At 42.2% G+C, this 16,938-nt stretch overlaps 1 protein-coding gene across 1 annotated transcript in view; it reads right to left on the reverse strand.

Moving 5' to 3' along the window:
* Positions 1-16,938, reverse strand: part of slc13a4 (solute carrier family 13 member 4) — a gene marked incomplete at both ends in the record, with an annotated part of 85,135 nt that overhangs the window by 39,579 nt on the left and 28,618 nt on the right. Inside the window, one exon of the mRNA XM_084330262.1 lies at positions 2,678-2,814. Within this exon, the coding sequence (XP_084186388.1) occupies positions 2,678-2,814 (137 nt within the window). The remainder of the gene's footprint in view (positions 1-2,677; positions 2,815-16,938) is intronic.

A 16,938-nucleotide genomic window follows, 5' to 3' on the forward strand; every position in this document is an offset into this window, starting at 1 on the left:
GATTGCGACCCCCCCCCCCTGCCCCATATGGTTTGATCCAGTGCCTCCCACTCCCCGGCAGACCGTGGCGCGGCGCACAGCGCTGCAGCCTCCAGGTGTAATAAGGTGGTGGCCAGGCAGCGTGAACACTTTAGGCACAGCCAGGCTTTTCCACTAAGTAAGTTGTTCAAACAAACTTTTATGTTAGACATGTCTTTACTATTGAGTGGTAGAACTTCTACCACGCAATACAATAAAAGTGTTTCACGTCCCGAAATGCCATCTGGTCATACCGTAAATCCTCTAATAATAATAATAACAACGTTTCTCTCTGGTTGGCGTTAGCTTTAGTGCTAGCCGCTAGCTAACGTTGTCATATTATCTAGATATTTTCATTTCAACCTTTATTTAAAATCGTAAGCATCTGAGGTTTCCCTCATTTACAGAAACGACGATTGTACAGTACATAATAAAAACAATATTCACAGAAATTTAAACACCAGAGTAAAACAAATTAAAAACGTTTAAAAAATCATTTTAAAATATCAACTAAAACAGTTACAGGTAGTCACACAATGGTCTGAAATCATACATTTAAACATTCCAAGGGAAGGGAGAACCTCCAATTTTAGCGTGAGTTGAAGGACATTCCATGAGTTAGAGGCATCAAAGGAAAAGGCTGACTTCCCTAGCTCAGAACAAACTTGAGGAACCCTAAGAACCATCCAGTCATTCGATCGAGTTGAATAGGTTCCAATATTCCAATCTAACAGTGAGGAGATATAAACAGGTTGTTTACCAATAAGGGCTTTAAAAATAAATAAATACCAGTGTTTATTGCGCCTTTCTGCAAGAGAAGGCCAACCCACCCTATCATACAGGACACAATGGTGAGTATCATATCTGTCACCAGTTATAAATCTAAGAGCTGAGTGATATGCAGAATCCAGAGGTTTAAGAGTTGATGCCGCAGCATGCCTATAAATTACATCACCATAGTCCAAAACTGATAAGAAGACTGATTCCACAATTCTTTTTCTACTAAATAAGAGGAAAATTGGATCTGTTTCTGTACAGGAAACCAATTTTCTGTCACAGTTTAGTGGCAAGATTTTCCACATGGAACTTAAATGTTAATTTCTCGTCGAGCCACAGGCCAAGATATTTATACTCAGTGACTCTCTCTATACAAGAGCCACTGACAGTAGATATCCTCACATCATCAAAGTTAATATTCCTTGCTCTTGAAAATAACATAAACTTTGTCTTACTAGCATTAAGAACCAATTTAAGACTAGTAAGGGCATCCTGTAGAGCATAAAAGGAAAGTTGCAATTTCTCAAAGGCCAGCTGTACAGAGTCTGCAATACAGTACACAATTGTGTCATCAGCATACAAATGGGCATGACATCCATACAAAGAAGAAACAATATCATTAATATAAATTGTAAAAAGGACAGGACCCAAAACTGAACCTTGTGGCACACCTTTAGTCATGGCCAAGAATTCAGATTGTGCTTGACCTAACTTCACACACTGCCGCCTAGAAGATAGATAATCCTGAAACCAGACACAGGCATTATCATCCAACCCAATGGTAGATAGTTTCTTTAGAAGTAAGTAGTGATCAACTGTATCAAATGCTTTTGATAAGTCAACAAAGAGGGCAGCACAATGAAAGATATGTGATGTCAGCTGGATGACATAACTTCGTTTGCAAATGTTAACGTTCGCTATTATGGCAGACAAGCAGGGCCGGATTAACGACGGCCGCGGCCCGTGGGCCTCTAGTGACGATTTTTTTTATTTTATTTTTACTTTTTTTATAATAATAATAATAACGTTTCTCTCTGGTTGGCGTTAGCTTTAGTGCTAGCCGCTAGCTAACATTGTCATATTATCTAGATATGTGGTGTCAGCTGGATGACATAACTTCGTTTGCAAATGTTAACGTTCGCTATTATGGCAGACGAGCAGGGCCGGATTAACGACGGCCGCGGCCCGTGGGCCTCTAGTGACGTTTTTTTTTTTTTTTTTTTTTTTACTTTTTTTTTTGAGATCGATGTCATGACTGTGCACTGCAGACTCAGGGAGGAGGCAGAGAAGGAGAGAAAGAGACACAAGAGTTACAGGTAATGGAAATATATCTTTTTTCTCTTTCTTATTAAAAACTTGGCCTATTTGAAAGGAGATTGATTTAATAAAAATAAATGAGCGAAAAATCAATATACAGTATATATACAGTATATATATATATATTAATATATTATTATTATAGTAATTGGCTATCATACTGCAATATAAACTGAGTTTTATAGTGAAAAGAGCAGCTTTATTGGTCAAGATTGAAGGCTCTATATTGCAGGAAATTGCACATACAGGTTCATTAAATAAATAAAAAAATCTGGTCGTGCCAGACCCCCTCCACACACCCCCTTGCCTGTCCCAAAAGTAAAAAAAAAAAAAAAAAAAAAAAAATAATAATAATAATAATATAAAAAAAAAGATTGCACCCCCACTTTCAACTATAACTAGGCGGCCATGTGTGTGTGTGTGTGTGTGTGTATGTGTGTGTGTGTGTGTGTGTGTGTGTGTGTGTGTGTGTGTGGTGTGTGGTGTGTGTGTGTGTGTGTGTGTGTGTGTGTGTGTGTGTGTGTGTGTGTGTGTGTGTGTGTGTGTGTGTGTGTGTGTGTCCTACATGCCAGGCTTGGCTCCAGCTACCATCACCATGCGTAGGGCGATGCGTTTATGGAGGTTCCATTTCTCTATGGAGGCTGCAAGACAGATCACTCCCATCAGCAGTAGAGTGGTGTCCTTACAGTACTCTGCTGCCACCTGAGAGAGAGAGAGAGAGAGAGAGAGAGAGAGAGAGAGAGAGAGAGAGAGAGAGAGAGAGAGAGAGAGAGAGAGAGAGAGAGAGAGAGAGAGAGAGAGAGAGAGAGAGAGAGAGAGACACATAATTTAGGACTAAAACTCAGCTCTGCAGGGAACAGCTCTAAAGGCAAGTAGGGCTTTTTTTTATGCTATTCCAAAATCTATCCAAATTGATATTCCAATTTGAATCTGGCTGAACATTTTTCAAATCAGTAATACAACCAAGGTGTGAGGTGTGGGGTTCATTGGCTAACCAGGAATCGTCTAATTTGGACAAACGTCAAATTTAAACTTTTCACAGTGAATTTTGTAAATACATTCCAAAAGTTCAAAGAAAAACTCCAAATAATGCATGCAGAGAGCGTAACTTGGCCAATTGCCTCTTCTGATTGACATTCAAAGAAGAGCCATCAAATTGTTTCTGCATCTTAAAACTAGTGACCTCCCCTCCTACCATCAACAAGCCATGCAGAGCCAACATAGAGATGAGTCCCCTCAGCCAGCTGGTCAAGAGAAAGAAAGAGTTTTTTTCACAATTATCTCGGCTGCTCCATGAGAGTGAGGGCTCCCCTACATTAGCTTAGAGAAAGCTTGTCTTAAATCATTATCATGAGATAGGGCTTGTGTCCATAGCGGACGTTTTTTTTTTCAAGGCGGACCGATTTGAAAAGCAAAAAAAGCACAAAAAAAAAGCTCAGAGCGTCTTCCTGAATCTCGTGACTGCCGCGGCTCCGCCACTTCCTCGATGTTGATTGGTCGGTCGAAAAAAGTTACATTGATGAGCGCGCTCCTTTCCAAAAGTTGAACTAGTTTCAACTTTAGGCGCTGGGAGCGCTCCGCCCAAAAACGCTGCCGCAGAGAGCGCTAAAACGCGAGGCGCGGCACTGGGAAAAGGACCGCGCCTGTCACGCCTGTAGCATAGAAATTAATGACAGAAAGGAGGGATTTAAAAAGAATTACTTGCCAATGCGCGACCCCACTATCACCTACCCACAACCCCACTTTGGGTCACGACACGTAGTTTGAGAACCGCTGATTTATTGATAACCTATCATTTATCTGTTCAAAAGAGTTGTCATGGGTTGTCATGGGTTGTCATGGTATGACAAATGCAGTTACTGGTAACGGAGATAATTAATACAAACGTGCATGGCGATGCTTTTGTTCTCCAGATACACACAACCAAATATTATTAGACATATTTCTACGACTCCAAATCAATACGAAAATGAATGACTGTAAGTATATATATATATATATATATTTTTTTAATCTTTTCCCCCCTCCTTTTTCCTCCGATTTTCTCCCATCCCAATGTTAGTCGTTATGCCAATTCCCAATCCCCTTCCTGGTCGCTGTGCACTTACCCCCCACAGTCGGTCTGGGAGAGTGGAGGCTATCACGTGCTTCCTCCGACACACGTCCAGCCAATGAACCGCTTCTTTTCACCTGGCAGTGCGGATTCTCACTGAGAGGGCGTAGCGTGTGGAAGGATCACACTATCCCACTTAGATCCTATCCGCGCTTAGCAGGCGCCCCGACCGAACTGTAGGAGTCGCTCTTTACAACGACCCGGACCCACCCCGCCAGCTTCTCCCACCCTCTAATACTGCCAATTGTATTAGTGTGAACGGCCAGCCAAGCTGGTGACAACCCCGGAGCTGTGAGCTGGATTCGAACAGGCGAATCCTAGCGTCTCCGGGGTTGGTGACGAACGCAATCTCCGCTACGCCACCTGACCGCCCGACTGAATGTAAGTATCTTTTAACTCATTGACCGCCAGGGATTAGACGGGGCCCCGTTCTAGCACTGCCACGCTTTAAAAGATAGGAGTGTGTCACCTTGTTTGTAGAGCTAGCCTATAACTATATTCTATATTATAGCTATGGATACAATACTATGGCCCATTTGACATCACCTATCTATTGTTCAATATGTGAAAAAAAAATAAAAAATCCATTCATACATTCCCGTGTTATACCGTGGTGAATATAAGTATCGTTATAGTGTGGTCTGGGGTAATTCCCGAAAGGCTGAGTATAGGCTTATACGTCAATTCTACTATAAATGTTGCCATTTCTTGCCTGTACACGCTATTATTCTGAAATCAAATCTATATCATATTTATTATGTTCCATCATGAATGCATGAAAGGGGGGGGGGGTTGATGCCTTGATCGTCACCAACGGCATAGGTTGTGGAGTAACATTACACACATATGTTGCGATCGGGGTGAAGACATGGTTGGATCAACACAGGATTGATATCATATAGCCCTTACCTTCACTAGGATGTTCCCCAAAAAGAATATGCCAATTATCTGATTGCGAGTCCCAGTATTGGTGTCGATCGTGTCGCCAACATAATCCACCACACATCATGCATCGGGAGCATTTATCGCAGCCGGTATTGCACTTTGGCGATCTCAGACTCATTCCCTATGGCAGTGCTTCTCAAACTTTTTCTGTCAGGCCCCCCTTTGGCGGACCAAAAAAATAGTCATGAAATGGGCCATGTTTAAATTTATTGAAATAACACCAATATCGTATTGACAACACCTTCCCTCGCGAGAGCCACCTTGCCTCGCTGTGAAACAGCACTGCAGAATGGTCAGCTCCCATCTCCTCACACAGCGCAGAGAACAGGGCCCTGTTTCATGTACGTGGTTCAACTAAGTCGATCAACATGTCCATTATCCAGCTTCAGTTAACCCGATGTTCAAAGCCGGGATTTTCCTGTTTCACAAAGGAGGATTCAGTCTCGTTAACTCAAGCCAGACTTGAGAGTCAGGCTCAAGTCAGGCTAGATGCGCGCTCCCGTTTTAGGTGGAAAGCCAGCACGTATCGATGGCAGAGACCCTGATTCTCAACGGCATTGATTGATTAATTGATTTAAGACTTTATTGACAGATTGCAATAGGCTCAATCGCCTCGCCGACAAGTTAAATGCGTTATCTATAGGCTAATTCTAAGTCCCTCATTACCTCAATCAATCAGATTATATTTCTTTAAACTTGCCTGCTGGATTGAATAATCAAATGAGATCTTGCTAGCGAAAATAACTAGTTAACTGTTATACAGAATTACGAGACGGCTTTCTTGCCCATTGATTGATGTATAGTCAATATTTAACTTATCTCCAATGTGGTCCAACGGGTTGTTCTTTTGACTTCCACACGGACGACCCGGGTTCAAGACCGGTGTCCTTCTTTTTGCAATATAGGAATAATTCAATTTGGTGCACGTTGAGAGCTATATAAAGAATGACATCCTCAATGCATGTAGATTTATAATATTTTAACTTAAAACCAGGCTACTTTGGCGTATAATCATTAATATTATATTCAAAAAAATCATATTGGAAACACGGGGATTTGAACCCCGGTCGGTGGATTGGGAGGCTTGAGCACTACCGCTGGGCCACTGGGCCAGATGGGATAAATTCATTGTTTATACATTAATGAACGAGAGACCCGTGTTTAGAATATCCTTTGTTTTGAATGAAGTTTATCTCTTTATCCTCATTCATTAATGTGACGTCAACGGCTCATTCAATTTCTCAAATCCGTCAAACAGCGCATCTCATCAGACATCTTAATCCCAGTTACAATTAAAATAACCACATCATGTGTACATCGCACGAGCGAGCGCCACCGTCGCCACGGTATATATAACGTGCATTATTTAGGACAAAGTGAATTTAATATCAGCATTTTGGGTCTATTTTACATTTCAAAAGCCCCCTCTGGAAGAATGGAGCACAAAAACGTAATTCAGAATGGTATAATGCAGATCGTAGACTGTGGGAATAGTTTCAGGAAACGGGCTGTCACTTCTTTGCGGGGGCGTGGCGATAGTTCAGGCTAACTTGAACTTGAACTCTGCTTTCGAGCAGGCTCAAACTTTTGGATATGTTGTCATGGTGATTTGGGAAATCCACGTACATGAAATCGGAAAGTCAGGCTAACCCAGTTATCCAGCTAAAGTTATCCGGCTAACTCGGTTATCCCGGTACATGGAACGGGGCCCAGGCGCGCTTTCAGGGGTCGGATTTTGATGAAATTTACCACGTTTATAACTTCTGTCAAAACCTCATTCAGCTCAGGGCTAAGCTGTCTTGATGCTGGCGCCTCTGTGAATTTACAGTGCGTCTATTGCGCGTTTGGCAAAACCCCCTTGATGAGCGCCTGTAGCCCCCTCCTTTTCCCTGCCATGGCCTGCGCACCATCAGAGCAAAAGCCCACACAGTTCTCCCATTTCAGTCCATGTTCTGTCAGGTAACTGTCAATCATTTTGAAGAGCTCATCAGCTGTCGCTCTGTTTTTGACATATTTGCGAAACAGCAGATCTTCACTCAGTGACTGGGAATTTACAAAGCGAACATAGGAAATAAGCAAACAGTCTTTATTGCTGTCAGGCAACACGCATGTCATCCTCAAGGCTCAACTTGGCCCTATATTTTGTTATCAGAGCTGTCATGGATGAAAAGCCAGCTTCACACAGATATGTGGTGCTGAATGGTATCAACACCTTAACTGCTGCATCATGAGATACTTGGTACTCAGCACCACACTCTGAAACTATCTCTCCAGGTGGTATCAGATGAGATTTCAATGAGTTCTTCCAAGAGTTTGGATGGAGTGTGTCAGGAAGCTTTGTCTCAATGTTGTCTGTAAAGTAATTTTTTATCCAGAGTAACTTGGTGATCCTTTTCTGTGTTTTATTAAATAATGATTTTCAGATTTTGAGAAATGGTCAAACTTATCCAAATATGGTATTTTCATGGAGAACAGTGCAGCTGCAACAGATAGCACTTTAGTGATAATTTTCTGTAATAAAAAAAAATCGTTTCTTTTTTTTAATCTCAAGGCGCCCCCCACTTTGAGAAACACTGCCCTATGGTAACACCGAGGTCCCAGGATGAATAATGTTTATAATAATATAATATTTAAAAAAAGGAAAAACTATCAAATAACGTATATATATACGTGGTTGGTGTTCAAAGGATGGCGGGGAATGAGTTAACGGCGAACATGGTGGTCGTGACTTTAGAAATTAGATCTTGAACATGGGCCAGTATGAGTTTGTAGGAAAGACGTGAGCATTTATTCAAGATTAGTTTCCTAAACTCATAAGTAGGCTATCATGCTTAAACCTTTTCTGCTCTATAAAGCTGATTTTGTTTTCAGAATATCACACACATATTAGAATAGATTAGATTATATAGATTAGATTAGATTAGATTAGATTAGATTAGATTAGATTAATCTCTTAAACCCGATCGGCCCGGTACCGGGTTGAGATTTATCAATCTCTCTCATTTTTCATGTCTGGTCAATGTTAGCATAAAAATGTTAGTTCACCATAAAAAATATATATTCTTTGGTTCATTACAATTTACTCAAGCATAGTAACAAACAGACACAATATTTCTGAATACATTCCCTGAGGTCCATAGATGTCCCTAGATACCAAGAACATAGCCAATCGTCCATTTACTTGGGTATGTACTTTTAGGCACATATTCTGAAAATATAGCTAGGGCTTAACACATTGGCCGCCAAACCCGAGAAAAGTCGTGTTTCGTCGCCAACCGTTGAGCATCAACCTGACTTTTCTCTGGTTTTGATCCTTTGATCTTTTTCCTTTGATCCTGTTCTAAACACTCGCTCGGAGCTGTGTGGGTCTCTCTGGCACAGCTGCCTACTTTGGAATTGCAATGACAATCGAATCCCGCTAGGTAGCAGTATCGCCTACCTTTTGAACTGGGGATATCAGTTGTCTTCCAGTACTGTGTTACCTCCGGCTGCTTCCGCCTCGGAGTGGATCAGGACATAGCAATCGGGAGGAGATTTGGTGCCTCAGACCTATTCTTTCACGTATGGTAGCCATGCCCAATATACACGAGTAATTGCGATCGCCATAGGAAGACTGGGATTTATTCATTTTGGAGTACCTTCTGACTGAGGTAAGGTCTATCTTAGGTAACCTGCTGGTATTTTTTTTAACCTAAAACATGCTTCTGGGGCGCCCCAGTGGCGAACCACATAGCGCGCTCAGCCGTGACACGGCCGACCCGGGTTCGATTCCCGAACCTGTCGTTATTTGCAGAATGTCTTCCCCCCACTCTGTCTCCCATTCCTCCTCTGTCTCTCTCTACTGGACTGCCCAGTATTAATAAAGCGATAAAAAAAAACGCCAAAAAAAAATATAAAAAAAAAAAAAAAAAAAATGCTTCTGTACCGATCACAGTGTCGTATTTTACCGGACCTAAAACATGCTTTTGGTAACGATCGCAGTTTCGAGTTAAAACGACCCTCCCTCCTTGATGATTTTGTGAAGACACATACAGTATGTATATGGTATATACCTTTGATTTGGAAGTATTTGGAGTTTCAGGTGAGCAACCTGAATGATTTGGGCATAATGTATATAACGCGCCCTATCTCGCGATCTATGAAAAAATACTGGATTATTTTGGAAAGGGGCGATGTTTAGCATGGAATAGCGCACAAACTACAGTATGTAGAAATGACCTGGTTAGTCAGTGTTGGACTATGAACAATGCCTGTCAAATGAACCATATTATTGTCTCCATAGCTATAATACAGAACACACGATGGGTCCGCAAACATCGCTAAAATGGTCAATAACGCTGGCGCCATTGAGTAGAGATGGGAAAACAGCATGGCGGTATGTATACTATTACTGTTATGTAATACTGTTGTAAATATTTCTTTCAGTTACTGATTATTCAATGTCTCCAGCTAAAGGGGGGGGGGTCAACTTCAGACAGTTCATAAAACATTGTTTAGTTAAAAATAAGAATAAGGAGAGAGAGAGACAAGGCTTTGGAGGAAAGAGATCAGGCTGAAATTGAAGAAGATTTGCCTGAACATAATGAAGAAGACACATCTGATGAGGAAGTAGGCTTGGATGAGGGAGGACAACAAGAGGTCTTCGTGTCAAGGAATGGTGAGATGGCATGGTCCAAGATCCCTTATGAAACCGAAGGCCCAAGCTTAGAACATCCTCAGAATGACCCCTGGGACCAATAGATTTGCAGTTCGGGAGCTGGGGAGAGGCACTGGTGAATACCCACATTGAACAATGTCAGTCGGTTGCCCAAACTCCTGGCTCTGTCAACTCGGTGAGAGAGCTGCAGGCTGCAACCTCCACTAGATCCAGAGAACACCAGTGGCAGCAAGACAGCGGTGCCAGTCCTGCCCTTCCAACAATAACAGAAAAACCAGCACGACCTGCCACACTTACTGCTCGATTATGGCAAAAATAGATTATTTTGGTCAATATTGAGATCACGATTATTTTACATGATTTCTTGACTTTGGAAACATCATGTATTTATTGAACTTATATTTAACAGTGGATTTTCACAATAGTTTTATCTCGATTTATCTCCAGCTCTGGGTCAGGTCTTGTATCAAGATGGCGGCGGAGAGAGCAGACTTCTCCTGATACTCCTGGTACTATTTTGCCAACTGGGCCACAGGCTAATGCTACAGTATGTACTGTACTACAGTATATTCAACCATTACCTCACGCTGACCTCCAGACTCTGAGTCAGGTCAATAGAACAGCTGGTGTTTTGTTCTGTTAATCTACTCTGGACTATGAAATACTTGACGGTAGAGTAAACGAATGAGCAATGAGAGAGACAGAGAGAGAGAGATGGAGTAAAAGACAGTGAGAACATGAGAGAGAGGGAGAGAGAGCGAGTGAGAGTGTGAGAACGCAAGAGAGATATACAGCAGAGTGAGCCAGACTGAGAACCAAAGAGAGAGAGAAAACAAGGCAGAGATAGAGTCAGAGAGAAAACATGAGGCAGAGATAGAGTGAGAGAGAACATTAGGCAGAGAGAGAGAGAGAGAGAGAGGGAGAGAGAGAGAGAGGAGAGAGAGAGAGAGAGAGAGAGAGAGAGAGAGAGAGAGAGAGAGAGAGAGAGAGAGAGAGAGAGAGAGAGAGAGAGGGAGAGGGAGAGAGAGAGAGAGAGGTAAACAGAGTGAAAAGGTCATGTTTAGTGAAGGAGACCACAAGGAGCGTACAGCCCCACTAACAGGCAGCTTGGTCACTGCGTGTCAATGTGCTTTGGTCCCACAAGGCATTTTATGTAACGCAGCTAAGCAAGGAAAGGCGGGAAGAAGAGAAGTACAAATGATATTGCCTGTAAACAAATAGCCTAGTACAGTGAGGGACTGCCCTTAAGAATGTTACAGCCACAGCCAGGGCCTTTCTCTCTGTCAGCAGGTCTCCATGGCCTTATATGGGTCTCTTCCTGTTCCCACCTCACCACCACTCTGCCTACCTGGGCTGGCCTACACACCTGAGAACCCTCACGTCCTCACAGAGCCAGGATAAGAGGCCTGCACCCCTGCCACTCCTGGTCCGAGTGTTGTTTTTGCCTCACGTGGTATTAGGACTCTTCTCTGGACCTCTACACAATATTTATACATATATATAATTAGTATCGTGTGATTTTGCGAGCTCCATAACCTGCGTCATCCTGAGCCCTGTTCTCTGATGTGCAGGACCTCAACCCTCCGGCCTGCACCCCCCTGGAACTCACCTACCCACGACCCACGTTGCCTGTTTGTCTCTCCTCCTGCTCCCTGTACTTCATCATAAGACCCCTACCCCTTGTCCTTCCCTGGCTTCATTAAACATCCTAAACTGCCTCATTCTCCTGTACCTGTGTTCTGATCTTGGGTTCTCTAGACACCGCCATAACAAAGAAAAGAGTACTTTGATATTTCCATCATTTTCTTGGAACATGCCAACATTATGGGAAATGTGTTCTACCATCTACCAAACATTACTATACCAAACATTTACTATACCAAACATTTACTATACCAAACATTTACTATACCAAACATTTACTATACCTAATATTTACTACCAAGCATTGAGTCACGTCTGAACATGCTACAAGCTTTTATGTAGTAGCATCACAGATATGTCAAATGCAATGACAACCGCAAAGACACCAGTTTCTCTATTTATTAGTATCAACATTCAACACAGATATCAAAAGCCTAGTGTCTGAACTTTAACCATAGCAAACTAAATAGATTATCTTGCCTGAGCATCTCGCCTCAAATAGTTCCAACATTATCCAAATATACTATTTCTTGTAGAGGCTGGAAGTGCTCAAGTGGGAACATTAAAGAAAGTGTCAGGCCAGTCCAACCAGGCCATTCATAGACCTGGGGCCTCGTTAACAAAAAGGTTTTTATTCCAATATTTATGTCAAACAGTAAAAGCTCAATCTAATTCCTGTCATGGCCCAAAGTATGAATGGTATAGGGAGGATTCTCGTCTGTTTTTATCACATTCTTTGAAATGATCATAGGAAGGAATCAAGGATAATATCAAGAAACTGACACCCCATGACTCTCTCACAGACCTGGTTCTATAGGCAGGTTTAGGAGTCACTGAATCTGACTGGGTCTCTTTCCATCAATATCTTTGTCACGACACCTCTGAGTTCTAAAAGGGGGACGGCAACAAGGCACCCCTGGTACAACCTGGCTGAACTCCTCCTGTCAGTGGCTTTGACCCTCACTGCTTGCCGTCCCCGAGGTGAACTCAGTAACACTGGGCTTGGCTTCCTGCCACTAGGACTAAACATCCAAGACCTGGCAGGGGTCTAACACACACACACACACACACACACACAGATATATACACAAACACACATATATACACACACACACAAAGCAATAGACACACACACACAGATGCAGACAAACATGCATTATGTACACATGAACATTACAGTGTACACACAAGCACACAAATATGACTGCATATATCCAGATAGACAGGCATGCAGATATACTGGTATAGAAGAAGGCACCATAGAATATAGAAGACAGGAACATACAAACGTACAAACAAATGTGCCGCGTACACACACACACACGCACGCACGCACACACACACACGCGCGCGCACACAGCCTCACCATAGCTAACAACACATAAGGACAGTGTTGCACAGACAACATATAATTCAGTTGCAGTTGCAGTTGCCGGTTGCACAAACAAGTTGCCTCGTTAGCTGCATGGAGTACAACTATGCAACTCAAATACAACTCAGTTGCAATGTACCCAGGTTGCATGTAGAGGTTGCTTGTGTATCGCCATTCGCCAGTCTCAGCCAGATCCCCACACGGCTGCGTACAGTGAGCAAAGGGAAACGCACAAATGTGCATTCCAATATAAACGGTCCTTTCATCCAAATCCCCCCACACTGTAGCTACAGTACGGCTAGGGAGTAATATTCCACTACATCACTACAAACTGACACGTGGGGAAAATCGCCTACCTCGGCATTTACAGTATTTAGACCCCTCACTGTTAACGTGTCACGCGACACGGACCGACCGGCCCACGGGCCAGGCAGCGTTTCTCTCTAGGAAGGAAGAGACACGGTTCTCATGGCCCACTAATTATTTTGCAAGTGCGTTGGTTAGAGAAGCGGGCTCGTGACTGGAAGGTCGTCGCCGGTTCGCGACGCAGGCAGGAAAACCTGGGCGGTGAGACCATGAATGAATCCCCACCCAGTGAACCCCTTGAGCAAGGCAAGCCCGCTTCTCTAACGTCTCTAGACAATTGCTGCCCCCTCCAAAAGTTGCATACCTTCAATGCAGAATGATGTTATTGGAGAGGTGTAAGGTCACAGGGTCTACATAATGATTTTATTGTTTATTTATTGTAAGCCTGCATTACGTTTTACAAGTGAGGGCTCACCACTGCACTTTATGTGAGCCTGCATTACGTTTTACAAGTGAGGGCTCTCACCACTACACTTTATGTGAGCCTGCATTACGTTTTACAAGTGAGGGCTCTCACCACTACACTTTATGTGAGCCTGCATTATGTTTTACAAGTGAGGGCTCTCACCACTACACTTTATGTGAGCCTGCATTACGTTTTACAAGTGAGGGCTCTCACCACTACACTTTATGTGAGCCTGCATTACGTTTTACAAGTGAGGGCTCTCACCACTACACTTTATGTGAGCCTGGATTACGTTTTATAACAAGTGAGGACTCACCACTGCACTTTATGTGAGCATTTAGGATGGTGCTCTCTCTACCAGAGGAGAAAAATACACATGTTGATATTTATTGTCAAGACACTGTTAAAACTCATTCACTGCTAACAACGATTATACTAGTTATTGGACGCCAATCATTGAACGCCAACAACGAGTATACTCGTTATTTGATCGTTATTTCTTTTATTCAATATTTCTATTCATTACAGGCCCACTGACTCGGGGTTAACATGGGGAATCCTCATGCCAATGTAAAAGTGTAATACCGGCCGCATCACGCTAGACTGCAGTATCGAGCACCCTTTCTACCCTTGTATCTTTCTCTGTGGGATGGCCCCAAGTCTCTCTCATTTTCCCTTGTTGGGCGAGGCGAACGGTTGTCCCGGTTCCATCGAAGCCCGTCAAATATCTCCGATCCATATGTTGTGGTGAATTATGCCTTAGAGCAAATGGACATTGGATATAGCAGATGGCGATCAAACAATTGGAATATTCTTTTTGGATTACTCCCGGCCACAGGTAAGGGTGATTTGACGTACATTTTTGCTTGATCCTGCAATGCTTTCACACCAATCGGGCTGATGACCGTTTTTAGTGTTCAATGCGAATGCCGTTACTGACAATCAAATAATCAGAAACCCCCCCCCCCCCCCCCCCTTCATGCATTCATGATGGAACATAATAGCTATGATCTAGATTTTATTTCGGAACAATAGCGTGTTCAGGCAAGAAACGGCAAAGTCTACAATGGAATCGACGTATACTGCCATAACTAAGCATTTCATGAATTACAGAAAAGCTCTAAAAACATACTTATATTCACCACGGTATAACACAGGAACGTATGGATGGAAAAATTATCTCTTTTTTGCATCTTGACCGGAAGAAACTCAATGTCAAATGACTATAGTATTGTATCCATGGCTATAATATAGAATATAGATTTTGCTCTACAAACAAGGTGACTAACTCCCATCGTTTACAGCGTGGCAGTAGCTACCACAGGATAAGGCTAATAGCTGGCAGCCAATGAGTTAAGTCAGGGGTGCCCAACCTTTTTTGAACCAAGATCTACATTTTAATTTGCCACCTAGCCGAGAGCTACCAGCCCAAATTTGACCTACCCTTGGCTATATTAGTAGTAATAGTATTAGTAATACCCATTCAATATGCACATGACAGAAAATATTATATGGCATATAATATTTTCTGTCATGTGCATATTGAATGGGTATATAATATAATATGATATTTTATATATCATTGTAACGGTGTAGTGTAGGAATTACAAGAATGACAAGACTGTAACTTCTCACGTTGGGCATGCAGGCAGATAAAATATTATAAATAAATAGGCTACACGTCTCTCTTTTTGTGTTACAAATTGTGCTCACTGATATGAACATAGGCCTCTTTACTTACTTAAAAAAAGGAAACATCAAGAAATATGTTTATGGTATTCCACCATGTCATGTGTTTTATTTTATAATGCTCATGATGCTGAAGTCAGAGTCATACAATACTAATTTGATTGACAGTTGATTCTGCCAATTAGGTCACACCGCTTGCACCCACCTCTGCTGTTCTTACAACCAATCGGAAGCTCTTATTCGTTTTTTTACTTCCGGAATGTCGGCCATTACTCTACTCGAGAGACTCAACTACCGGAGCTCAGGCTAATAACGTTAGCTCCCCGCCGGCCACATTGACGAGTACCAGCGCAGTTACTGGCAAATGTCTTGTTGCACTTGCATCGACTTTAGTCAAATAGACCCAGACTTTTGAATGTTTCGTTCTGTCCGCCATGATGAGAGCAGAGCTGTATGTAGCCTACAACTTGAGAAATGTTCTGAAGCACCTGTGTGTGTGTGTGTGTGTGTGTGTGTGTGTGTGTGTGTGTGTGTGTGTGTGTTATATAAAAATGATCTTGCGGTCTACTTGAAATCAACACGCGATCTACCAGTCGATCGCGGTCGTCTGGTTGGGCACCACTGAGTTAAGTGAACTACCTGCTCAAGACCCATCTCTTCTCCGTAGCCTTCTCCTAGCCCCCCTGCATCCAACCTCGGATTGTGTTATTATGTTTGTCTATTGTTTGTCTCACCACCTCTGTGACTGAGTTCTATAATAATAATAATAATAATAATAATAATAATAATAATAATAATAATAATAATAATAATAATAATAATAATAATAATAATAATAATAATAATAATAATAATAATAATAAACTTTATTTGTATAGCACCTTTACAGAAACTGCAGCTCAAAGTGCTTCACAACAGAAAAAAGACAGGCATAACATTTGCATATAAAGTGCAGACATATAAAATCACAATTTTTCACATTAGGATCTACCATCCCAACAGGCCACCTTGTTTATGGTTTGATTATGTTTTAAATAGCCAACCATTTAAAGAGTAAGATAAAATAGACAGAGTAAAATAGTGCAATAGTGCAGTGCAATACAATAGTGCAAAAGAATAGACATAAAATGAGCACATAAAGTGCAGACATATACATTTTTTTTTTTTTTTTTACAGTGCAATACAATAGTTAGTGTGGGTGACCTGGCGAAGCCAGGTTGCCACCCACACTATAGATATCTATACTATTTTTATTTATTCTTTCTTTATTCCACCGATTTTGCAAACACTTTGCAACACGTAAGCGTTCGCGCCCCATACACGTGAAAGGTATCAAAACGAGCGGCTTGCCTATGGCAACAGCGGTCTCCGAACTCGTAAAGTTTCACCGCACCGTCTGGCTATGAATCGACTTTAAACGGTAAAATTTCAAAAATGCATTGTAATTTAGAGTGCGAGATCCACCGATTTTGCAAACACTTTGCAACACGTAAGCGTTCGCATTGTAATTTAGAGTGCGAGATCCACCGATTTTGCAAACACTTTGCAACACGTAAGCGTTCGCGCCCCATACACGTGAAAGGTATCAAAACGAGCGGCTTGCCTATGGCAACAGCGGTCTCCGAACTCGTAAA

This window comes from Notolepis coatsorum (assembly GCF_963971535.1).
Source record: "Notolepis coatsorum genome assembly, chromosome: 15".
NCBI lineage: Eukaryota > Metazoa > Chordata > Actinopteri > Aulopiformes > Paralepididae > Notolepis > Notolepis coatsorum.